The following is a 27701-nucleotide window of genomic DNA, read 5'->3' as shown; positions in this document are numbered from 1 at the left end:
TCATGAAGTGATGGGTGGATTTAGACTCAGGGTGCCATACAGTCAGAAGGTGGTGAGTGACTAGGCATGAGGATTTATAAGGGTAAGGAAGGGTTAAGGCAACTCTAGGAAATTTTGACGCTAGGGCTATATGTCAATAGATGGTGATTTCATAAAGTTTTAGAGAAGACTAGGCACATTCATTAGAGAAATAAATAAATCTTATTTTGGATATAGTGAAGTGAACTGCTCAGAATCTACCCACAAGGAGATTTTCAGCAGGCATTTACAAATTCATTGTTCCAATTAGCTATAAATTTGGGACTATATATATGTGTGTGTGTGCTTAGTTGCTCAGTTGTGTCTGACTCTGTGACACCTTGGACTGTAGCCTTCCAGGCTACGTTGTCCATGGAATTTTTCAGGCAAAAATACTGGAGTTGGTTGCCATTTCCTTCTCCAGGGAAGCTTCCAGACCCAGGGATCGAGCCTGCATCTCCTGTGTCTCCAGCATTGCAGGCAGATTCTTTACCTGCTGAGCCATTAAAGAAGATATATATATATATATATATATATATATATATATATATATACACACATACATACACACACGTGTATATATATTCATAGAAATTAAAATCTTGAGTGAAGCAAGGGAAATATAGGGAGAAAAAAGATAAGAGAATTGAAACATGGAAAGATTCTTAGGAAATACTGACAAAAAGGAAGATGAGAAAAGTTAATCAAGGTAGGTGAAGAACCAGGAGCATGTGGGATTTTGACAGATGGAGGGGAAGACCATTTTCCAAGCAGAGAATAAGTCAGGAGCACACAATGTGGTGGAAGGGTCAGGTAAGATGATGGCTGAAAAGAGGCTTTTAGTTTTCATCAGTGACCTCCAGGAGGGCAGATGCAGGGGAACAATGGGGATTAGGGCAGAATTCAGACTAAAGAGAGTGAAGGAGTGAGACCATAATGAGAGAACAAGGCAGCTAGTTTAAATGATTGTTTCAAGTTTAACCCAAAAAAAGAAAGAAAGAAAGAACAAGCATGGTGTAACCAGAGGCAGAATGTTCCTTTAGAATAAGGGAGGTATCAGTTTGGTTTTACACTCAGGCAAAGGAGACAGTAAAAACAGCTTTGTGAGGTTTGCGGGGAGAAGAAAGAGAGAGAGAAAAAAATTATTAATTGGCTAACAGTCAATTAATGGAGGTGGAATGGGATAGAAACAAGGGTAAAAATGTCAGTCTTGGAAAAGAAAGATGTGTGCTCCTGAGTGATAATGAGAGGGGACAAGTGAAGAGAGATATTTCAAATCATGTATATACACACCCTTGTTTCACAGATGAGGAAACCAAGGCTCCAAGAGTTTAAACGATGGTCACCACTCAGCGGAGGCACTGGGGGGTGTAGGCAGATGGCCTGAATCCTGGTTCCCTTTTTGCTCTGCAGCCTCATTACCTCTCCCACCATCTGGGAGGGGGCCATGTTGGCAAAATTTTTAAAAATCAAGTTTGCTGCCAGTGACAAGTAAAGACTGCATTGGTATTTGCATTCAGGTATTGCACTTTCTCAGAGAGTGCAATGGCAACCCACTCCAGTACTCTTGCCTGGAAAATCCCATGGGCAGAGGAGCCTGGTAGGCTGCAGACCGTGGGGTTGTACAGAGTTGGACACAACTGAAGCGACTTAGCAGCAGCAGCAGCAGCAGCATTGCACTTTCTTTTTATAAAAGAAAAACATGCACACATAAGAATTATTTGAAAGAGTGGCAATGCTGAAAACATGGCTATTTTGACTGAACCATCTCTTTTTTGTTTTGTGTGCTAAGTTGCTCAGTTGTGTCTGACTCTTTGTGATCCCATGGACTATAGCCCACCAGGCTCTTCCATCCAGGGGATTCTCCAGGCAAGAACACTGGAGTGGATTGCCATGCCCTCCTCCAGGGCATCTTCCCAACCCAGGGATCAAACCCAGGTCTCCCGCACTGCAGGCAAATTCTTTACCAACTGAGGAACCAGGGAAGCCCTTGTCATCCTAAGCTGATACATAGCTTAGCAGGTGATTTTCAGAACAATACTAATAAGACTGAGCCAATTATCTAACTCAACCACAAGGTATGAAATTTCTTGCATCCTTAATCTTTGAATCTATAATGTGTGGCACCTAGATTCTGACTCCCTTGTGCTTAATTCACCATTAGTTTTTGACTTACCCTTGGAATAAGGCATTATGGAAATATTGTTTTCTGTATTTACTGTTACAGTCTTATAGATTCTTTGGATTTTTATTGGCTCCCATTAAAGAAATACTGCTTGTTTGATGTTCTCTACCTGACCCTTCTGCTCCACTGATACACTCTTCCAGTTGTCATCCAATCTCCTCCTTTCCTAATATATTGTTAACAACTATCACCCTGTAATTAACTCACTTCTTCCTACTCTGGTTCTTTAAAGACCTGTGGCAGATTCATTTCGATATTTGGCAAGACTAATACAATATTGTAAAGTTTAAAAAAAAAGACATCTAACTCTGCCAGCTTTTCTCTACTTGTATGGATGCTGTATCATTTGAAACTGTTCAGTTACTCCAAAACTTACATTCCAGTCCCATCTCTTCTTATCAAAGCTATATTCACATTTCTATAAATTTGTCTTATCCACGCACACCCATAACCAGCACCCCTGATTGCAAGCTTGTAAAAGGTTTCATGAATTATTGAATTATAATAATTATTGAATTATTATCTTCTTCTTTTAGCCCCCAAGGAGCACAGGTAGGTGATCAATAAACATTGGTTAAGATGAACTGAACCAAGACACGAATGAAGTGCTGATTGTTCCTGGGAATCATCTAAATAACTGAATAATCTTTTGATATTAAAATAAAGTTATTAAGGGAAATATTATTAGGGACAATTATTACTTTCATAACAGAGGAGTTTTGCTGCATCGATATTACTTAACAAATACACCAGCTATTAGTTAAACACAAAAAGCCAATCTATCATATTAAGAATAGAAGATTATCACAAGTAAAATTTCACAGCTTGCTGATTATCAAAGTATATTATTCAGCTTGTGGGCGTCAGCTGTGAAATGTGTGGGTATACAAAGCAGCTTGGAAGGAAGTTGAATTATCAATAATTAGCACAGTCACTGTTGCTAATTATATGTTAAATAATAACTATTGTTGCTTCACAAACCAAGAAATATGTTTATAGGTGCTCTAAATTCAAAGCCCACCTCCCTAACCTCTCTGCTTAGCTAATTACAGATGAAGAAGGTAAGCCAGCTACCTAGCAATAGCCACTTTCAAAGCTCACCATGATTTTCTCCTGCAGAAAAGCGTAATATGTGTTTCTAAGAAAGAATTTCTCTGGCAAATAGTACAGAAGAAATTTGGGTATTGCAAAGTTTAGACTTGGTTGATTCAGATTCAACTTTGCCATATATTAGCTTAACTTCTACAAATGTAAGTTTCTTCCATCTGTAAAATGGAGGCAAAACTAGAACATACAACACTAGTATGAAGATTAAATGGCATACTGCATTCGTGGCTCTTAGCAGAGGGCCTGGCAGGTAGGAAATTGTCAATAACCCCAGCCATTGTCGTTGCTGTTGCTTCAACTTTTGCTCTTGCTGTTAGAAATCTAAGTCTGGTTCATGCGTTAGAAGTAATTAATATTTGAAAAGAAACCTCTGGAGGTACATAAATGCAAATCTGAAGAGTGGCTTTGACTCAGAAATAATCAAAATAGTCATTAATCAAAAGGACTGTAATCAGTGTGGATATCAGCTGATCTTGCCCTTAGTGGCCAATACCTGTTTCAAAGCAATAAATATCCACAATCACACACATTCTTTTGAGATCAGTGCTGTGTATTTAATTAGCATTATTTATGATTTTGTACTTGGACTTAAGAACTGCATCTATAGCACTGTCTTCCTAAATTTCAACACTGACACACTCGTATGCTTCAGGTCAAAGCCTGTCTCTCCTATGTCATCATTCCTGTGGGGTTCTAAAATGTCCTTAAAACATCAAGTCTGCACTCTAGTTTATGGATATTTTGAAATATATATGGAATTTTTTCTTTTCACTTGGGAGGACATTGAGGACACTGGGCTTTAAAGAAGAGAGGTGGTGTTTTCAACAGTCCTCCTGGGTTTAAATATCCAGCTTGACTGTACACTCTGTGACCTTGGGCAATCCACTTAACCTTCTGAGACTTTGTGTTTTCTGTGTAAAATAAAAATATAATACATGCCTACAGGAATTTTGTTAGAATTAAATGTGCTTAACTCATTCCTGCCCTTCTGCCTGACCTCTAAGACTTAAAGTGCCCTGGTGTATTTCCTTTTCCACTCATCTCCACTGATTCCTGAAATTGACACACCCATTTCCATGGTTTCTAAAGCTACCTGTGTGTGGGTAACCATCAATTTCACATCTCTAACTGCTCTCTCAATTCCAGATTCATCTATCTAACTGACTATCCACCACAGCCACCAGGAAAGCTAAAGGGCACCTCACATGAACACCCTCACAGCAGCATTCCGATCCGCCAACCTGCTCTTCCCTCAGATTCATGTCAATGAATAGTACCTTTTCCTACATTGTATGCCAAATATTTGTAAAATCCACTGCCTTCTCTTCATCTATGCTGCTACAAATCTAAATGAAGCTAAAATCTACTCATCTCCCTACTCCTCTGCAAACCTGCCTTGGTCTTCTAACAGATTCCATGTGTATGTCTCCTACTGCTATGCTACAGATTACCATAAACTTTAGCAACTTAAAACAGCAGGAATTTATGACCTCATCATTTCTGTAGATCAGGCATCTAGGCACGGATTAGCCAGGTCCTTTGCTCAGCTGAAGTCAGGGTGCCAATGGGGTCTGCGATCTTCACAGAAGCTCAGAGTCCTAGTACAGGGTCATCCAGGTTGTTGACGGAATTCAATTCATTGTGTTTGAATCACTGAGGTGCCTGTTTTACTGCAGTCTGTTGGCATAAGGTCACTCTCAGCAACTAGAGGATACCCCAAGATCCTTGCTAGATGCCCCCCCCCTTCCTTTGGCATCTGGAAGCCAGCAGGAACAACTCTCTTTTAAGGGTTCCCTTGAGTAAGTCAGGCCCTCCCAAGATAATCTCCCTTTTGATTAACTCAGAGTCAGTCTATTGATGGGAACCTCTGCAAATTCTCTTCACTCCACCCATTAAAGAACTTAGCCTCAGGAATAAAATCTCACCGTCTTTACATGTTCTGTCCACACAGAAGGGGAAAAGAATGTACTAAGTATGTATGCCAGGGGCAGGGTTCTTGGGGGTCATCTTGGAGCTCCACTTACTATACTTGGCTTCTACTCTTGTTACCATCCATCTTCACAATCCATCTAGCTAACATGTTTTATGAAATTCATAAATTTACATAGACTTTAAATTAGATCATGTCACTAGCTTACTTACTATGTTTCTATTACTCCTAATTGCATTAGTGAAAGTGAAAGTGTTAGTGGCTCAGCTGTGTCTGACTCGTTGCACCCCTATGGACTCCTCTGTCCATGGATTTCTCCAGGCATGAATACTGGAGCGGGTTGTCATTCCCTTCTCCAAGGTATCTTCCTGACCCAGAGATTGAATTTGGACTTCCTGCATTGCAGGCAGATTCTTTACCATCTGAGCCACCAGGGAAGACCAATTGCCTTAGTATTAAAATCCAAATTCCTTCTGATGGCCTACATGGCTGTATATGAACTGATCCCTAGTGGCTACTTCTTGGACTTTATTTCATGAGACTGTGAACTTAGCTCACCACACACAGCCACAATGGTCTTCTGTCTAATCCTCAAACATCCCCAAATCATTCCTACCCCAGGGCCTTTGCACTTGATATTTCCTCTGTCTGGAATACTATTTCCCAGTTATTTACATGACTAGCTCCTTCTTGCCATTTAGATCTCATCTCAAATTTTATTTTCCTTGGTCATGCTACGTAAAATTTCTCCCTCCACCTAATCTCTTTTTGTCACACTATTCTGTTTTATTTTCCAATTCATTATATGCTTACTTGTTATTCTGCCTGTGTTCTCCATTTAATGTAAACTGTGAGAGCCTGAACTGTGTCCATCTAATTCACTGCTATATCCCCAGGAGCTGCAAGAGTACCCAGTGCATGGTAGACACAAAACTTACTGTCAGGTGAAAGAAAAGGATTCCATCAGAATTAAATGTAGTTAGCATGGTTTATACCCACTCCAGTGTTCTTGCCTGGAGAATCCCAGGGACGGGGGAGCCTGGTGGGCTGTGGTCTATGGGGTCGCACAGAGTCGGACATGACTGAAGCGACTTAGCAGCAGCAGCAGCAGCAGCATGGTTTATGATAGAAGAAATCTCTATTTGCTTTAGGCAGATACTTGCAGTCCCTTCATTTATGGACTATACATGCATGCATGCTCAGTCGCGCAGTCATGTTCAACTCTTGTTACCCTACAGACTAGAGCCCTCCAGGCTCCTCTGTCCATTGGATTTCCCAGCAAAAATACTAGAGTGGGTTGCCATTTCACCCTCCAGGGGATCTTCCTGACCCAGGGATTGAATCAGCATCTCCTGCATTAGCAGGCAGATTCTTTACGTCTGAGCCACCAGGGAAGCCTGTTATGGAATATGAAGGAAGTGGGAAAAGAACCACCACTATGAAACTAATCCCTTCTAGGGTGCCACTCATTCCATTTTCATTCAAAATATTTATACCTCATAGTGTTTACTTTCTTACTACTGAAAAAAAAAAAAAAAGGAAGAAAAAAAAAATTCTAGAGTTTAGCTTTTTTAAACTTTCATTTTTTTAAATGGCCTATCCCTCCAGGCAAAAATTCTGAAAAGCCCCACTTCCCTCAAATCTCACAGAATTCTCCGCAATGGGTGGGGAGAACAAAGCAGCCTGATTTCAAGGTATGGGCTACAGACGGTGCAAAATGAAACTGGGTTTGGGGCATTGTTTTGAGCCTAATCCATGCAGCATTTCTCATTGTCTTTAGGCTGAACAAAACAACACAGGCCACTGACCTGTAATCCAAGTCTAGTAAATTGATGGAAGATAAGCTTAAGCCTTTTCTCACTTATTTTCCAACTGAAAACACTGTGTTTTTTTTTTTTTTTTAAGCAGACAATTCTCTATAGAGCCTCATAGAGTTGCTAAAGCATTTTTTTTACATTAATCAATTTTATGTATTCTTTATCATTTTTTACTTATCATTTGCTACTTTCAAATGGCAAAACTGAGCTTCCCAGGTGACTCAGTGGTAAAGAATCCACCTGCCAATACAGGAAACTCAGGAGACGTGGGTTCAATCTCTGGATGAAGAAGATCCCCTAGAGTAGGAAAACGGCCACTCACTCCAGTATTCTTGCCTGAGAAATCCCAAGGACAGAGGAACCTGGCAGGCTCCAGTCCATGGGGTCGCTAAGAGGTGGACATGACTTAGTGACTAAACAACAGCAGTAACAATGGCAAAAGCATATAAGCAAATCATAGGATCACTTCAAGGTAGATAAAATCATCCTCAAGTTGCCAGTGCTAATTCTAGGACCCAGGGAGATCAGCTCATGTCTTGCAGACAACAAGAGAAATCTGCAGTTTTGAAAGCTTAATTTTTTTTTTTTTTTTTTTTTTTTTTTTTTTTAACAGCCTTTGCATTTCTTAGGAACCAGGCTAAAATAGCAGTGTTCTAAAATAAATAAATTTGGCTTATGTTGATGTGTGTAGCATGAAACATCTCCTTTATTTACATGATCTTTTTTAAGTGGCAAAATACAGTGTGATCTAAGTAGAAAAAAATACTGAAAATCTAGCATTTCTATTACATTCTTTCTATTTTGTGATTTCAACCATAATAAAAATATGTGAATGGTGTTTTTTTATTAATTCTGTATTATTTTCTGTACTTTTCTCATTTCTGACTCTGTTACTACTTCAAGAAGAAAAATTAAAGATAACTGTTTCTTGAATTTCCTTTTCCCCACAGTCATAAAATAGATAACTATATGAGAATTTAGACTACATTTCAAAACAATGATTGTGAGGTTACCAAAGAAACTGTACCTGAGGATTTTTGTTGCTACTGCTTTATTATGTGAGCTAGAAAGCTGAAAATAAGAGAGTTAATGGAAAAGTTGATATTTTTCACAGGACTTTTACTTATTTTTATCTGGTCCTGATTTATTCCATTTGAGCCCCAAAGCCCTGCCTAATTCTAGGAAGAAAGGTCTAGAATATGTCTGATAAGATGGTTGTAGTTGCTTTGGGGCAGAAGAAACAAGAGGGGAAAACAGCTTTGAGGGACAGTGTGGGTCAGATCAGAGTCCCGTCAGAGTCTGGGATGTCATCTCCCAAGATGAAATGGTGATGGACACATGCAGTTCTCTTAAGTCAATTTTCACCTGTTCCCAGGTCTGCTTGTTTGTCTTTCTTCACTCATGTACTGATGATTTGAATACAAATAACAAAACACACACACCCACGTGTCCCCATCTCTTGTGCAATTCCATGAGTATCAGGCACTGTGCTAGGTTCTTTGGTAAACACTTTCTCAAAGGGATCAAAAGTCATAATGTATCTGCTCTCATTTTTGTGAGAAGCATGAATAACCATGCAGTGACAGAATCAAGAGATGAGGAGCAAAGCTAACTCCTGTATTTAGTAGGGAATACCCCACCCCCGACCACCCAACATCTTCTTTCTTGGCTGCTATCGCAGGAAAGACGGGAAGTGCTGCTTCTCACAGACCATCAGAAACGATTCCACTTGTACTCCTCCCGTGAACACTTTTCTGTATTCTCACACAGGCGCTATCCTGACTGCCAGTGCATCAACTTTGGATCATGGTTTATAATGTCCTTCCCGGCTGCCATTGTTATTCTCCTCTTGTCTTGGATCTGGCTTCAGTGGTTTTTCCTAGGATTCAAGTGAGTACATATTCCATGTTAATCAGGTCTTTATTTATTGGTGTCTGGGTTCCATGTTCTCAGCCCCTCATCCAGGGCTTTTACACCTATTTCATGCATGCTGCATTTCTGTGTTTCTCTTCCCCACAAAACTGATACGTATGAACACATGCATTATGGATACTCTAGAATATCATCTATGGAAGAGATTTTGTAGACAGAAAGTCTATCTTGGTCTCCTCTGATCCTAAGCCATTAAGATATTAATAAGCCAGAAGGACATATGAAGCTCATTATGGTGAGGACCCAACCTGCCTGTTAAAGCAGAATTTTAAGAAATTTTGCTCCTCTCTTTGGTTTAATGTGTGGATTTCCTCAAGCTATCAAGTAACTTTAAACTGTAGCATGCAGAGCTTCCTGTTTCATCCTAACATTGTACTAACATTAACGTGCCCTTGAAAAACTAAAACAAAAATCTGAGAGCATGTTCCGTGGAAAGAACATGGATTGAGAATCAGGAGACCAGGGACAAAGTTGTGGCTTCTCACAAGACAGATGAGTGATCTTTGCAAGTCCTGATCCATTCTCAGTCTCAATATCTTCAACTAAGCCAGTAGAATTTAACCAGAAGACTTAACCAGCTCACTTGCAACTCTGTAATTCTAATATGGATGGGCCCTAGTTGAATATAGAGAAGTCAAAGTAGGAAACACTGATCAATCAAGAGCCAGAGAATTTGCAGATGTTACCTTGGCTGCGACTGAAGTTAGTGGTTCATAAGTACCAATGAGTTACATGACTCAAATGCCTGCCAAGCATTTCAAATTATGCAGGGTTCTACAGCAAAATCTAAAATGCTGCCTCAGAGATTCAACACATATAACAATACCCACAAAGAAAGGGGAAAGGGCTGTTTATCAAATCTTCAGGATTTTTTTCATGAAGAAACAAACCAATTCAACTTCATTTTTTTTTTTTTTTTGGCCACCCTGAGAGGCATTTCCCCAACCAGGGATGGAACTCACACCCCCTTCAGTGGACGTGCGGAATCTTAACCACTGGACCTCCAGGGAAGTTACTCAACTTTATCTTTATAAGGTTTTATTTAAATAACTTCAAGGACCTATGAATGAAACAGCATGTTATCCACTGCAGGGGAGACTGAAGTCATTTTTCTGTACTTCCTCTGAATAGCCAAACACTCCTGTGGAGTCATGTTCCATACCCGTGCCCACATTTTCCAAGCTTCATCATGTAAGGACTGATATTCTTCCCTCTCCTTTCCTCTTCCTGGTTTTTCTCCAGAACTGCCAGTTTTGTTAGTAGTGGGGAGATAGTACTGATGGTTTTTTTGAACAATCTATTTGTCCAGATTGCGGGAGCAGCGTGAGGCCGCACTCCCGCTGGAGCCAATGTGTGGAATGTCACTGCCTACGGCAGGTGGGCATCAGAGGGAAGAGGCCAGCTGCATACTAAATGCCCCTTCCTGGAAATCCAGGCCTTTGGGGGTCTATTCAATTGCTCAGGTAACAACACAGGATGCAGGGGACTGGAATCCCAGACCAAAGGAGAAAGCATCTGGTCTCAGACCCCAGCTGTTTTGTTCTTTTTTGGCTACATATAATGACTTTATAAAATATGTAGGCGACCCTTATCATCATTTTGAAGTGGCCCACCACTTAAAAAGGAGAAATTAAGAAGATAATGGGCAGAGGCCCTGAAATGTGTTTCTCCGTGATGAAAAACATCCTGTGAAGTGCATATACTAGCCAAGTCCATAAATCATGATCAGTGGCACGTTGAAACAGTCCCCTTGCTGTCCAGTGTTGGTTACACATGGCACAGATTTATGCTCCAGCTAATTTTTCAGTGTCCTTTTTGATCTGCCAGTGTGTTCACCTCCAGAGGTTTTAGATCAACAAACAGAAATGATCAGCCCCTCCCCTGGCCGGCCACCAGACATTCTGATGAGCACATTGGGTATTAACACAGTTAACTCACCCATTATAAATGACCCCAACCTATTTGGGAAGTGAAGCTCATCTGTCAGTGCCACAGGATTTATTTCAATGGAGAGGTTGATGCATTGTCATATGCTTCATCAGTTCCATTGTGAAGGCATTAACCTTCGTTTGTAGCAAAGACACTTTGGATTTTGACTTAACTATTGATTGTCCCCAAGCAAAGTGACAAAGAACATAGGCAGTTTACTGGGTAGAAAACAGTTTCTAAGAAGACTCTTCTTTAAATCTACTTAAAAAAAAAATAATTCTATTGATGGCTCTCAAGGTGGTCCACAGGTTAGTTTCTTTTAATGGTAGAATTTATATTCTGACAAGAGGAAAATTTCAAGACTGGCACTAGTCAATCATTTAATGGAGGCTATAAAAATTAAATATTACTTTTTTGATCCTAAATGCAACAGTGATCATCTAATCATGTTCATTGGGTGGGGGGTACATGTGGGTGATTATGAATGTGTAGGATGGATGACTTAAGAATTGAGGAATTTCTGCCCCTGCAAAGGTAATAACAGTCCAAACATATCTGAGTAACAGAACTGCAGAAAAATAAATATAACGTGTCTTCATGTGATAACTGCCCTCCTCCCCCAGTCCTCGTCCTATCTACTCTTTCATAAATAGCCATGTTTACCCTCAGCAATTTTACAGAAGAATATGTCGTTGCTTCCTTTCTTTTTTTAAAACTGCTTTATTGAGGTGTGCTTGACATACAAAAAGCTGTAGTTACTAAATGTATACAAAACTTACTGTGTTTGGGGATAAGCATACACCCATGAAACCATCATCAATATCAATGCCATAAACTCATCCATCACTTCCAAAAGTTTATCCCTACCCCTTTTGCTTTTTTCCCCGTCCTTTTGTAATAAAAACTCTTCACGTAAGATCAACCCTCTTAGCAAAATTTTAAGTATATTATTGTTGCTGTTCATCATAGTCTCTATTTGTACAGAGATATCCAGAGCTTGGAGGAGGGCATGGCAACCCACTCCAGTATTCTTGCCTGGAGAATCCCATGGACAGAAGAACTTGGAGGACTATGGTCCATAGGGTTGCAAAGAGTTGGACACGACTGAAGCAACTTAGCACAGAGGCATCCAGAGCTTACTTTTTCTGCATAACTGAAACTTCGTACCCTTTAGCCAACATCTCCTCATTTTCGTCTTCTCCTAACCCTTGGAATATACCATGTTACTCTCTCCTTCTATGTGTTTAACTATTTTAGATTCCACATAGAAGGAAAATCATGCAGTATTTTCTTTTCTGTGTCTGACATTTCATTAAGCATAATGTTCTCCAGGTTCATCCACATTGTAGCATGTATCAGTGCTTCATTCCTTTTCATAGCTAAATAATATTCCACTATATATGTGTGGAATAGTTTTTATTCTTTTTCTTATTCATTTGTCCATCCAAGGACATTTGAGTTGTTTCCATATCTCGACTGTTGTGAATAATGTTGCAATGAACATTTGAATGCAGATATTTATTAAAAATGTAGATGTCAGTTCCCTTTGGATATATACCCACAAATGCTTTCCATACCAACATATAACATAATCTAACTGAGCTACTCATATTTTCCAAAAGATAATCCATGAGAATCTGGCCAGTTTTCCATTTGTTTCTTCCTCTGGAGGGATATTTTTAAATCAAGATTTAGAGCAACACTTCACAAAATGCTGTTCAAGGTTTTGAGGACCCTGGACTTCAGGATAGAAGAATTAGTCACAGGAGAAAGGGGTCACTAAAAGTAAGCAGCTAAAAGAAATAGAGACTGACCGTTACTGTTAGAAGTAAATTGGAAGATTATCTGGTTGATGCCATTAGAACATAAGTAGTAAAGAAATGCAAAGAAAAATGTAATAGAATAGGTTTTATTTCTGAAAATAGACCTAGTTTGGACTCTGTTCATGATCAGTGTATGTGACTTGTGTGCCTAAAGTATAACTGGAGTTTAGCATATTGTGTGAAAATCGATGGATCTAGCAACCAACTATCTTGTAAGCCTGACAAAGCTACTGTAGAGTTAATGAGTCAAGTATTTACTCTGTATGCCAGTGTTTAGAATTACTGCCCACCCCCAAATACATGCTACAGCCCCCATTCTCTAATAATTCTCACTAGTGAGATAAAACTTTTCTATGAAAATTAACAATCACACTTAAGAAATATATTAAAATATTTAACGGTCAGGTATGTAATAAAGTGTTAAATTAGACATGAGTGGCACATAGCAAAATTCCAGTGATGCCAAAGGACTTGGAAGAGCTTAGCAGATGATGTCATGGGAGTTATGGAATGACAGTTAGGCATCGAAAATTAAGCAAACCAGGAAAAAACAGAAAAGAGGGGACAGAAAATTCAGAGAAAGAGGCAGAGGGATAGGCAAAAAGCACAGGTTTTTGTTACTAGCGGGGAGCTTTATATTTTCTGACACTTTCACACACATATCTTCTATAAAGGGAAAATTCTTTAACAAGCTTAATTATTCTTTTTAAATTAATTAATCAATTTTAATTGGAGGATAATTACCTTACAATATTGTGATGGTTTTTGCCATACATCAACATGAATCAGCCATAGGTATACATGTGTGCCCCGAATCCTGAATCCTGGTCCCACCTCCCTCCCCACCATATCCCTCTAGATTGTCCCAGAGCATCGGCTTTGGGCACCCTGCTTCATGCAGCAAACTAGCACTGGTCATCTGTTTTACATATGGTAATATATATGTTTCAATGCTATTCTCTCAAATAATCCCACACTCTTCTTTTTAGCTTTAAGGAGATGTTCCAATGTGGCAAACCCCCAACAGCCAAACAAAAAGCCTGTGCTGCATTTATTAAACAAGAGTACCAAAAACTTGGACCAATAAGGTAAGATACACATGCACATGGACACACACACAGAGCGATGCAGCTTATGCTACAAGTATTTGTTTAAAGACAAATGTGTGCATAATGGTCTATAATGTATTTATTATACTTGCTAAGGGCCCCAAGTGTTCTAACCTTTATCAATATAGCTCCACATGATAAAATACAGACCATGTCTAACTAAAACTTACCAGGTAGAAGGACAAGAAGCTGAAAGGCCCACTGAGGAGTAAAGCCCCTTTCTAACTGCAGATTCTCTTAAATAATTGATACATCCGGTTTTTACAGAGTTTGCGTTCTCCCTGACAACAGTTCAGGGAGCTTCTGCAAATGTTCTGACTGAGAAAATAAATGAAAGGATTGGAATTTTCCCACAGATATCAAGAAATTGTGACCTTAGTCCTCTTCATTGTAATGGCCCTGCTATGGTTCAGCCGAGATCCTGGATTTGTTTCTGGTTGGTCTGCGCTTTTTTCAGAGTAAGCATTACTTGTTATATTTGTCGCCTCCTGTTTTATACTCTGCTTTTCTCCTAAGTGGTTCCTATAACTCTGAAAGACTGTATGAGATTTGCTTTTCTTCCTTTCCATTGAAAAGATTTTTAAAATTCTAATCTTTTCAGGAAAAAAACAGTGATAAAGAATGAAATTTAGGGTAAGGCAGCAAGCCCAGGAACCAAACTGCCCTGTAACTAAGATAAGGCTTCTTCAGACAAGATTATTTTCTTCCTTACAAAATTAGAAGGATGATTTGCAGGAAAGCCATGTTTTAAGATGGTCAGGAGTATAGACCTTGGAGCCGCACTGCTTTGGTTCTGTTCTTGGCTTTTCCACTTACTTCGGGCAAGTCACCTACCTCTCAGTTTCTCCATCTGTAAGCTGAGGCTAATAATAGCACTTAGAATAGTGCTGTATCTTCCCACAAGAAGTGCAATACAAGTGTGCGCTGAATACCACTCAGTGCTTCCTAATAACCTGATATGAATTCATATTCTGTGGTTTTTGCCAACCTGTTTTTATTTCTATGAAGGGTTATTTATTTAGTTCATATTTTGTCTTTTCCTCTGTTGATGTCCATTTTTGTACTATTTCCCTATAAATCTGTCCCTGCCTCTATTTTATAAACAAGGAATTCTCTGAATAAGCAAGAAGACTGACTTTACAAGCTACTGTTAGAAGCTGGGTCAGAGTTAACTTTATCTGTCAGTGATTTATATCCCAGCAGACACTGCTGAGTCATGTGAAGTGAGGGGGAAGATTGTAGAATAATTTGCTAAATTAAGGACCATCCTACATGTTCGTATAAATACCTTGGTTTGAGATTCACGTTTCCAAATCTGTCTTTCACTGAAGTCCTCTGTATCCTAAATTCAGCAGATCTCTGATTTGAACTTCCTGTCTTACATCCCCCCACAAAAATCCATATAGTGGGGGTAGAAACTAAAAATGTTTGAGTCAAATCTATTCTACCCACACGGACTGAAGAAATTCTTGCATCAGAGGCTTCTGGTTATACAGGTATTGCCAACATTTTTTTAAAGCCACCAAGTGTGCTTGCCAATTCCTAGTGAGCACACAAGTGCAACAATTGCAGGGTGGTGCATGTTTTCAAGGATCAGCTGCAGCTTCATAGACTTTTTCTTTCCATTAGGGTGAAAACTTCTCATTTCAAGAAGTCTAAACAAAAGGCAATATCCAATCACTTACAGCAAGCTGTTCATAGCAAACTGTTGTTTAATAGTTTGATTTAAACTTTATGGTTTTGTAATAAGACCTAGACCAACAGAAAAAATGATTCTTTCTCCTTTTAAAAACGCCACTCCGATCATTCTAGGTGGGGAGAGTCCTAAACCCCAATGTGTAAAAACCAAATGAAATCAGACAATGGCGAATAAAAACCAGGCAGAAATCCCAATAGGACATTCAATATAATCAGTTTCTAATTCTCCTCCTTATGGGAGGAAAATGTAACTCAGATGTTTTGTCTGTAGCAGGAAGACAAAGTGTATTTGCTTTGAGGAGGCACCCATGTTGTCTCAAATTCTGAGAGAAAACAATAAGAAAAGAAAAACAGCTTTGAAAGAGGAAAGAATTTGCATATATACATCTAACTGGCAATTATGTTTTTAAATTGCCAGAGCAAATAAAATTTACCTAAGCTTAATATTTTGTAATACTGAGACAACCTTAGTTCATAATAAACTAAATATAAAATGATAATAGCTTAAAAAGTCTTTTAAAGATCAATTATTTCTGTATTTATGGCTTGATTTTATATGAAGTATATATACTCTAGAATATATTTGTAATGTAGAGATTTTAGACATTTAGAGTTTTCAATGCTAGAATGATAAATCAAGATAAATTGCTACCACCTCATGTTTTCATTCCATCTGTTTGAACCTGGAAAGATTTCAATATGTCTTTTCATATAAAACAAAATCAGATTACATGATGCCTGATTTGGCAAATTGCCTAATTTGGCAAAAATCCAACAAAAATTATAACTGAAATAAAAGAAATAAGGAACTATAAAATAATATTGGTAATATTTTTTGACTAAATTATACCAAGGCAGCATTTCACTCCACAATGAAAGAAAATCTATATTTAGGGAAAAAAGACTGCTTTATAAAATTGTCAGATTGAATGAAATAATGGATTTCCTTGATTATCTAGATTGTTCAAGTAAATTACAGGAATAAAAAGCCTCTTTACTATGTGTGCATTGCTGAGTTACAAGGTAGTAAAATAATCTTAGGGTACACACTCTGCTTTTCAGACTCAAAGATTCACTAATTAATATGCTGACTTTTAAAACTGATTTTTAATGATTTCTTCCTGTTTCATTCATATCTGGTCTCCAGGTGCTTCTTAACTTGGGGATTCTGGAAACCTGTCTTACTTGCAGGAATGGCATGGTATTTCTAAGACCCATCTGTTCCTGAATAACTCTTAATTTGTATGGTGATCATCTATGAGCATCTCAAAGCCATTCTGATAATTAATATTCTTGATTGAGTTTCATAGGGTACAAAGCTTCAAATGAGTCTATTTCATTGGTATGATATGGCCAAGGCCTATAAACACAGAAGCAGATGTTCTATCTTAGAAAAACAGATCAGTTCCTTTTCACAATTTACAAAAGAGTTTTAAAAGACTTGGGAAACATCCATGCCTTGCCACAATTCAATAGTAGCCTTTTATAGACAATTATATAGGACTTGGCCTATTGTTTCAACCTCAATGCTTTGTCAATATGATTAAAAGAAATAATCCAGAGAAGAAATTATTTACCAGATCTGTCAGCTTAACCTGAAAGGGAACTTTTGGCCTAGCATATCAACATGTGTAAAATAAGGAGATTTTTAAAAATAAGGAGACCTATGAAAATAATGGGGATGTGGTCTGAGATTTTCATTTTCACTAAGTTTCATTTTTAGTTGTGAATCCATAGACTTTAGAGTGGATTATCCAGAATAAATAACCAATACCACCACTCCTACTTCTATGCTGTTTGCATAATCAATTGGTGCTTAGTTCATACAAATCCTTGATGGCATTTTTTAATGCACACACTTATCTTTTTTAGGTATCCCGGTTTTGCTACAGATTCAACTGTTGCTTTACTTATAGGACTCCTGTTCTTTCTTATCCCAGCTAAGAGATTGACCAAAACTACGCCTACAGGAGAAACTGGTTGAGTATTATTTATAATTCTGAATGAATTTGACAGAAGAGCAAAAGTACAAAATTCCCTTGGTTTCAGTTAACTTGTAGAACAGAAGGAATGGACATTAATGCAGCTGCTGGTTTACATCTCCTGTTTACACACTGCAACCCCTGTTCAGACCACACACTTCCTCTCCTCATACGAAGGACCATCTTACTTTGTAGAAGCTAGAAGTAGATTTCTTTACATACCGTGGTTAGTTAGAGTTCTGCTATGGGTGATACTATTTGGTCTATCATAAGCTCATTGTCCTGGTCATAATCAGAAATAATCTGATTATTGACAAACACAGGAACAAGAACTTGGAAGTTATACTTCAAGATGAGCCTTTGGTAATAAATGCTGAGGATCTAAAAATGTGAGGAATTTCAAGGGAAGAGTATTTACAGCCTCATAGTAGCCTTGGAAAACATGCAGATCAACCCCACACTTAGCCATAACCTGGTGTCACAGAAGAAAGAAACCATATTCAATGGGAGATTTCATTGTCTTCATAACACATGGACAAGAAAATGTGTCTGCTTATTTGAGTATAAATACACACACACTTCTCATCCATGCCTATGCTTATACTAACACAAAATGTTTTGGGTAATCAAATTCCTATGTTGTCAATATAGGAAGATGGTTTAAAATTGTCTGGAAATAGGCTGGTAGAGTTGTGGGGTTTTGTTGTTTATTCATTCATTATTCATTGACTTATTTGCTGGGATGGAACTGGTTGCCATGCAGTTAGACTGGCCCACTTGACTTCTTGAGTCAGAATAGATGAGTGACTGATGAGTCAGATTTCCAGGACATGATATAAGTAAAAAGTATAGCATAGAAATAAATGCCTTTTGTTCTTCACTTGAGACTAGCATATCTCAAATGTGTTATAAGAAGGTTGTATAATATAGAGCAGAGATTCCCTTGAGACCCCGAGGTCTCTGACCGTTGCAATCAAAGCCCTAAGAGCTTGCAGTAGTGTGTTCTGCATGGCTTAACTTCTCTGACCCCTACTTCTGAGTCCTCCTCTCAGAAAGAGCTTTGCCCTCTCCACCATCCCCTCTTTTCTCATTCTTTAACTCCTCTTCTCTGATAAACTGATTCATATTAGGTTTTAAAATGCAAGATAAGACATAAAACAGACTTCCCAGGTGGCTCAGCCTAAAGAATCCACCTACCAATGCAGGAGACATGGGTTCAATCCCTGGGTCAGGAAGATCACCTGGAATAGGAAATGTCAATCCACGCCAGTGTGGATCCACTCCAATCCCATGGACAGAGGAGCCTTGTGGGCTACAGTCCACGGGATCAAAAAAGGGTTGGACACGACTTAGCAACTAAACAACAAGAAGACATAAAACAATCAGTTTTACATGAGAAGAACAGTCAGACATGTTAGTATTTAACAGGATATATGGTCTTAATTCAAGCAGGAAATACCAAAGTTTCCATCAACAATGAGAGTTGGTTTGGTTTAAGTTTGTGGGAAGGAAACAGGAAAAGGACTTCTTAGTAATCTTAAAAGCTTACAATGTAGAAGTTTGCCTGATACACACAAAAGTTAAATGGGCACAAAATCCATGTTCATGGATGACATTATTTCTAAGCAAATCAATGGAGTTATCAGAACCCAAATATCAAGAGAAATCCTTGCGATTATTGCTTTATGAGCATTTTAAGGGTTTCCTGAATAATAAGAAAATTATTTAATCTGAACTTTGAATTATTTTAAACTGAAATTCTGGTGAATCTATCATGACCCTCCTCATGATTTGAGAAAAATAAAATATTCAAATAAATATGAGTGAATGATAATGTTCCACAGATGCTGTTGAATCAATGGTGGATTGCAGATAGCCCAATGCACTTGTTACTCACGGTAGGCAAAGATGTTAGTGTAATGAATGAATGAATGAATGAATAGTATTATATATGATGTTATCATTTACCTAATTTTTTTATAATAAAATGCAAAAGAGTTTTCCAAGTTATGGCATTTTTCTTTTTTTATAAGATAATGTTTTACCTAGGCCAGGTAGAAATTATTCAAAGTCCAGATCAAGTTTCCTATATAAGAATAATACAGAAATATTGAAAACTTTTTATGAGATGGCTATTTAAGATAATAAGAAATGTCATATTGTAATATTTAAGCAATGTTTAACTGTAGGACTTTTGTTTTTCAGTTGCTTTCGATTACTCTCCACTGATTACTTGGAAAGAATTCCAGTCATTCATGCCCTGGGATATAGCCATTCTTGTTGGTGGAGGGTTTGCCTTGGCAGATGGCTGTGAGGTAATACTCTGTGTCTAAGATACTTAGCAGTTAACTAAACTATTCAAAAGAAGGACACAAGGACAGTCAAGCTTTTGGAATGCTCAACTTCAATCCATCATTGTAATGATGCAGATTTTAGTAGCCAAGCAGTAACTATTCCACACAGATGAGGTGAGTCCAGAGTTCAAGAATTTCTGTGAGCATAAATCATCATGTTTATGATGTCTCAACATATCAAGAGAAAAATAAATATAATTCTTAATCCATGAAATAGGATTAGAAGAGAAGCTTAATAAGAAAAATAACATGTAAAAGTCACTTGTATAGAGACTCCTTGTAAAACATTTTTTTTTGTTTACACCCTTACCTTATCTCATGATGAATTTAAGTAGCTCTCAGATTTCTCTGCAATTATGTGCTCTGCTAAGTTGCTTCAGTCATGACTCTTTGCGACACTATGAACTGTAGCCTGCCAGACTCCTCTGTCCATGGGATTCTCTAGGCAAGAATACTGAAGTATGTCATGGTCCTAATATTTCCAAAGAAAAATGAGAAACAATAGAACTGCATTACATTACTTGTTACATATTAAATACATTAAAATTACTTCATATATGCTTATTCAATGAAGTCCAGAAAGAATTTCACATAGCCATGTTTAATATTTATTATGTCTAATTTTAGGAGGGCTTTCCTGGTGGCTCAGCTGGTAAAGAATCCACCTACAATGCAGGAGACCCCAGTTCAATTCCTGGGTTGGGAAGATCCCCTGGAGAAGGGAACGGTTACCCACTCCAGTATCCTGGTCTGGAGAATTCCATGGACTGTATAGTATAATTTTAGGAAGAAATGAAATCGTCATGAGAAATAAAGTTGGCTATTTCTTTGGCCCATCATCTATGCAGCTGATATAAAGTAAAAGTCTGGGGAAAACTTTGTCCCTTGAAATTGCCCTGGTTATAGGGTTGCTAGAAGAGGAATATCTTACCCTGAAATGCCATAAAAATTCTCTACTCTTTAATTATTCTGGACTTAGTAGCCTTCCATGAAACACTCAAAACTCATGAACATTCCATTTCCTTATTCAGGCATCAAAGTAAAAGCAATGGTGAGAGAAATATCAGGTCCAGCCCTTCAATTTCCCTAAAGTTAAATTTTTCTGTTTTTCAAGACAAATAGGTACCTGTTCTGTCCTATTCTTGACAGTCTAAGGAAAGACTGTGTTTTGCTTCTGACTTTATTGTCAGTTTTTCTGTATGAGATTTGGATACTGAGTTTTCAGCAATTTGGTAATACATGAAAGTCTTAAAAATTGTGTTAACTCTGAGCGCCATTTGACTTGCTTCATAGACTGTTCAAGTACAAATGATAACAATAGAAGACAAAGGTACTTTTCTACTAGCTCAGTAGTAATGAGATCTGATTTCTCAGAATAAATAACTTCCATTCCTGTATCGGTTAATTTGAATTGTGAGGAAGTCAGAATCAGCAATTTCAGTATTGATGTCAATATGTTCATCTCTCCTTCCCAGAATATCTGTCACTCAAAGTGGTTTTAAAAGCATTGGCCAGACCCTAAAATTGCAGTAGAAGGGAATTATAAGGTGTGGACTTAGACTGATTCACTAGATTCTCTCTCTGGAAGAAGTAGGGAAACCTTAGAGGGGCTCTACTTGGCTGTGAAAATCGTAGCACAAAGCCTCAGATTTCTGTGGGATGCCCCAAATCACCCTGCCTCTGAGTGGTCAGCTTGAAGCCATGAGCACAATGATATGATCTCAGTGGCTTCCTGAGGTGAAGGACTGTATGCGATGTAATCTTTTCCAACTGCATCTAATCTTACCTAATAAGATTAGGTAATCTAATTTTATCTAATACATAGGTAAAATCCATTCTAATTTTACCTAATACATAGGTAAAATCCATTATTTACATATTGATGTTTTTAAAGAAGAATTTGTGCTAATGTGATTTAAATGGCAAATAGTCTTTTTCACTGGAAAATCAAAACCCCAAACAAAAATATAAGTCAAAACTAGAAATAATATACATAACATCTGGTTATCAGATCTGGGGATGTTTTTGCCAGCTTCTGATCTTGTCATTAGAGCCTTTCTGATGTCCATACTACTTTGTCATGCGTGTACGAATTCACACATGCAGGAGCTCAGTGAAATCTCACAAATGGAGGATTGTCCCTTCCATTTGTAGGAGAAAAACAGAATAACATATCTGTTCATCTGAGTGTGACTGATTTTCCTGTATTATGTACAGTGTATCTAAGGTCTAAACATCAGGCTTCTAAAGAACCCACCGGAAGCCACAGGAAATGGAGCAATAATTATTTGTACATCCAGAATTCTAAAAAGGTTGATATATCAAAGTAACGTGAAAAGAAAAGAAAGAGGTTTTCAGACATGCAGAGACTAAAGAAATTTACTTTCCAGGCACCGATTATCAGGAAGTTACAAAAGATGTGGTCCTGTGGGCCATCAACACAAAGAAGTTAACAAGACAGGATTCCCATAGCAGAAAGAGGTGAAGGGGATCCATAAGTAATGTAGTGAATAGAAGTCTCTTTATAACAGTAAAGTGGATCTAAAGAGCAACTAGTCCCAGTGTAGCAAGAGGAGGAAATATTCCAAAATCGACATCTCCATTAGGGAAAATGAAAAAGAACAATTACCTGAAATGTCTATCTACTTGTGAGGAGTTTTCTGCTTTTACTGGAAAGTGTACTGGAGGATTAGTGATGGGTGCTTAAAAAACTAAGCAAGCAGAAGAATAGGGAAATCATTTCTTGGAAAAACAAACAAAAACTAAAACAAAACAGCTAAAGCAATCACAGTACACTAAGTGGCTCCGTTGTGAACCATATTCATATGATCATAATGGCAACATTTAAATATTGACTTAACCTAAAATGTTGATATATGAATTTAAGGGAAAGGGGAACAGGGACAGGAAATGTATGTATGATGGAAGGTTTTAGAAAACTGAATTTTCGTGTACGTATTAGAACATCAGTGTTTCATCCCTGGGTCAAGAAGATCCCTTGGAGTAGGAAATGGCAGCCTGCTGTAGTGTTCTTGCTTGGAAAATTCCACAGGCAAAGGAGCCTGTCAGGCTATAGTCCAAGCAGTTGCAAAGAGTCAGACACAACTGAGCAAGCATGCTTGCTCCAAATAATGTCTAAATTTGAAAATCTAGAAATATGAAAAAGTAGAATTTTGTAAAATAGCTATCATAAACATAAACGTAGGAATAAATAGCTAATGTGAATGAAAGTTGTTGCCTCTGAGGAACACAGCTTAAACGTGGGAAGAGGAAGACCAGAAAAGATGCTCCTTTTCTTAAAGGCCTGTAGTACTACATGGCTTTTTATACCCATATATAGTAATTAGATAGAATTAAAACTTAACTGAAAAAAATGGGGGAAGACAATCCAAACTTCCTAAAGCTTGTTAGTGGTGTTAAAATAAGAATAACTAAGAACTTCACAATGTCATAGTCACCCAGATCTAACAAACCAGAGGAAAATATGAAAGATTAAAATGATAATTTAGAAACAGAGTCCTTAGGTCAAATAATGCTTTTTAATATATTTAAATTGTCTGATTAAATGAATTATTAATGAATAACACATATTGCAAATTTCTTTTTTAGGAGTCAGGACTATCTAAGTGGATAGGAAATAAATTATCTCCTCTAGGTTCATTACCAGTCTGGCTAATAATTTTGATATCTTCTCTGCTCGTCACATCTTTAACAGAGGTAGCCAGCAATCCAGCTACCATTACCCTTCTTCTTCCAATACTATCTCCATTGGTGAGTATTTCATTTATCCTATTTACTCTCTTCATTGAAAGAATAGTGTTCTACTTTGTGTGTTCTCATATTGTGGTGTAGAATCAATTGGGGCCTGAATTGTTCCCCATAGGGAACTTACAAGGTGGTCCTTATTCACATTGGTATTTTCTCAGGAGACCTCAACTCAGGAGAACTCTTTTCTTCCATGTTCAAGCAGCAGAATCTTAAGAGAACCCTCTACCTTCTTTCTGACGATAGTTTTCCTTTACAGATAAATGGGAGGGTCAACCCAGACCCTTTCTAGCTCTAGAAGATTTTGGGATTCAGTGCTTCCTGACAACTTTCATATTTAGATCTCTAACACTGATACTTCTCCCTCCAGAAGATGTCTTGATGTTTTGAGAAGCACTTGATATAAGTGATTTGCAAGGGAATAAAAAGCCAGGTTTACACCTCGGGCTTCAAGCTTGAATGTCTCCGACACAGCTCTGTACAGCCTAAGAAAAATGTTAAAAGATAAGTAAGAAGCAGATTTGCAAAGAGAGAGAGGGGAAAACTGTCTCTCTTCTCCACAACTAGATGGCAATTACGAGAAATAGCTTCAACCAAAATGTTTTTCTTCCCTGGGCAGATGATTTTGGTGAAAGGAAAACACTTCAGATGCAGAAAGATTGCCCTTCTGGAGTTGTTCTGCTACCAGCTCAAGGTGCAGACATTGGCATTCTCGAGTGGCTTCCGATTAGAAAAGAAATGCAGGCAGGTGAATGTTAGTGAAATACAATTTGGAATTTTTCAGGGCTTTATTTCTCAACAGGGAGCAGTTAAATAATTAAGAATAGTAGTAACTCTTCTGTGATGATCCCTGAGTAAATTTTAAATTATATAACTCACAGAGGCAGTAAGTTAATGGAATGATGAGAAACTTTGGAGCCAAAGGAACCTGAGAGCCTACTAAGCTCTAATTGCTTGCCAGCTATGTTTTTGGATCCGTTTACTTTACAGATTACTTTAGCCTCTGTGGACCTCAGGTTCTTCATCTGCTATTTGGGGCTATAATTATCATCTCTTAAGGCTGTAGTGAAAATTAAGTTGTATTTACAAATATATGAAGTTATTATATTATGCTATACATTATATACCATTAAACTTTATATGTATATATAAATATATAACTTTAATATATTATAAATAATATATTATATATAAATATATAATATAACTGTATATATATATATATATATACACACATATATATTTGAGATTCCCTGGTAGCTCAGTTGGTAAAGAATCTGCCTACAATGCAGGAGACCCCAGTTCAATTCCTGGGTTGGGAAGATCCCCTGGAGAAGGGATAGGCTACCCACTCCAGTATTCTGGTATTCTGGCCTGGAGAATTTCATGGAGGGTCACAAAGAGTCGGACATGACTGAGCAACTTTCACTTTCATATATAAATACTTACATATTATGTAGTAACGTATATAAACAGCATGGCACTTAGCACTAGATAAACAGTTGCTGTTTTCATTTTGTTTCTGAAATAAATGATACTTCACTTTCTTAATGAACTGAGTTATAATGCTTAAATGGATATCGATCACCATATAAACAACCAAAAGAAGATACGTTTTCTAAAAAATTTTAAAAAGTTTAATTATGTGTATAATTTTGTCTTTATATTTCAACTTGCTTCTGGGAAATTTATTATAATAATTTTGCTCATTTTGATGCCTATCTCAAAATTTTACTTAGACTCCTTTTTATCTTTTCCAACAGGCTGAAGCCATTCACGTCAACCCTCTTTATATTTTGTTACCTTCTACTCTGTGTACCTCGTTTGCATTCCTCCTACCAGTAGCAAACCCACCCAATGCTATTGTTTTTTCATATGGCCATCTAAAAGTTATGGACATGGTGAGTGAACTGAAAGAATGCTATCAGGTCCAGTAGACATTATTTTGTGATGTCTTGGGTTTTCTATCCTTTTATAAACTAATCAACTGCTAGGAAATGTATAGTTTGAGTCCTGCTTTGAATGTGAGTGCATGTGACTGGCCCTAGAATTGTTTTTAAGAGTGATAACCTGGAGCAAACATGCCATTAATATTTACAGTCACAAATACAGAGATACTGAATGCCCCAGTAATACACTGGAAGAGGAAGAGAGCATAGAATATACTCAACACAATGGTTTAAGCTTAGGGCTTGTCAAGATCAGGATCCAACTTGACCTGGCCAAATAGAAGTAGGGTTAATGAAATTTAGCAGTCAAGCACTATGGTTTTCTATCACAAATATTTACACAACTGACATTTGCTCTGAATAAAATGTTGGGCTTAGTGCCTGACAAAAGAAAGTCATCTTTCTTTTTCTGATTCTAATAGTGACACCTGAAATAAAATGAAATGAAGTGAAATTAGCATAGCAAGGAATAATAGAAAATGTAAGTGACAAAATGTGCACATTTTGCCAAATACAAAAGTCATGGTAGTGAAGAACTAGTTTGAGAATATCTTGGTCTTCTCTCAAACTTGATCACCCACTTCTGAACCAAACCAAGCAAGAATATAACTAAAGGCTCTTCAGTGAGCCTGCTGTGCAAATGCAGTTCCAAGTTAAGCCCCAGTTCCTTCCTCCTACACAGATTGCTGTTCCTAAGCCCCTGTAACATAAAAATTCTGTAAATGCCTCTATGCAGATGTCACATAATTTACTTTGGGCTTAAAAATGTGCATAATATACAATATAAACAATGTGCTAGGTTTGTGAATTTAAAAAAAAAAACAAGATTCTAAAATAAATGAGTGGCTTGCATGGACAGAAACTCTATAATATTCATTGCTAGGCATCCCATTTTGCCTTGGGGCTTCAGAGAATGCTGAGATAGGCAAGCTTTCTCTGTAAATATCCAGGGAGTAAATATTTGAGACTCTGGGCCATAGAGGGTCTCTGTAACAACTACTGCATCATAAAAGTAGCCAACAAAAGCATGTACACAAATGGTCAAAATTGTGGTCCCAGGAAACTTGGTTTACAAAGCAGTTTATGGGCAGGAGTTGGCCAATATCTGCAATTTGAGATGGTTTAGTGGATACCAGAATAATGACATCAGAGCTAGAAGAAGGGGAACTTTGAGAAAGATGGGTAGAAGAGATATTAGATCTCTGGTAAGAGAATCCTGAAATGAATATGAAGGATTCAGTTTTCATATAGTGACCTGAAACATATTCACTGAAATACCAAACCACAAAACTCAAATCTTGATTTGACCTGAATTGGCAGGTTTTTTAAGGGATTTTTCTCTAATTCAGTACATTCCTAAGAGAAACTTCTCTGATGCTGTCCAACTAAATGACATTTAGTTGGGAACAGATTCTTTTTTGGCATAAATGGAAGGACTTGTCTTATGAAACAAATAATTGATACCAGTCACTTAAGATGCATGTAAATCTGCATATGCCTTCTGCAACAGTATTCCAATTCTCCCAATTTGTTTTGTTTTGTTTTAGTTTTTTTGAGACTAACATTCAAGCTCTTTCATATTCAAGGTTAAAGCTGGACTTGGCGTTAATATTGTGGGTGTTGCTGTGGTGATGCTTGGCATGTTTACCTGGATTGTACCTATGTTTGACCTCCACACTTATCCTTCCTGGGCTCCTCCAATTAGTAATGAGACAACGCCATGACAAGCATGACCATTCTGTGGTGAGTTTTGGAAACCACTAAAAAGCCTTCACTGCAAACTTTGGCTCTAGAAAATTGATAATTCTTAAATCAGTCCTGGTGTAGTTGCTGTAGTTCCAGTGAACACCAAAAAATCTGTTTTAAGATGCAACCAAGAGCATCTGTGTGCCTTCATCAAGAAGCCTTCAGTTGAGATTTCGCTTAAGGACCATATGCATCCTACTTCATCACAAGAATAATTTATAACTTGACCTTCAAAGAAATGAGGTCATTTGCTCCATCTTACACTTTGGGTTCGGTGTAACATTTCAGATGTCCATTTATTATTTCAAAAACTTTCCATGAAGCTAGAAATAGGAAATAAAATATACAAGTTAATTA

The 27701-nt window shown here is 37.7% G+C and overlaps 1 protein-coding gene across 1 annotated transcript in view; it reads left to right on the top strand.

The window, feature by feature from the left end:
• SLC13A1 (solute carrier family 13 member 1) overlaps positions 1–27701 on the top strand; it is a 104081-nt gene that overhangs the window by 50162 nt on the left and 26218 nt on the right. The window contains exons 8-15 of the mRNA NM_001193219.1: positions 8828–8947; positions 13731–13829; positions 14207–14308; positions 17421–17527; positions 19736–19845; positions 23494–23655; positions 25413–25550; positions 27185–27341. Coding sequence (NP_001180148.1) covers positions 8828–8947; positions 13731–13829; positions 14207–14308; positions 17421–17527; positions 19736–19845; positions 23494–23655; positions 25413–25550; positions 27185–27322 — 976 coding nt within the window. The 3' untranslated portion in view covers positions 27323–27341. The remainder of the gene's footprint in view (positions 1–8827; positions 8948–13730; positions 13830–14206; positions 14309–17420; positions 17528–19735; positions 19846–23493; positions 23656–25412; positions 25551–27184; positions 27342–27701) is intronic.

Source organism: Bos taurus, chromosome 4, assembly GCF_002263795.3.
Source record: "Bos taurus isolate L1 Dominette 01449 registration number 42190680 breed Hereford chromosome 4, ARS-UCD2.0, whole genome shotgun sequence".
NCBI classification, from domain to species: Eukaryota; Metazoa; Chordata; class Mammalia; order Artiodactyla; family Bovidae; genus Bos; species Bos taurus.
This window is presented reverse-complemented; position numbering and strand designations above follow the sequence as displayed.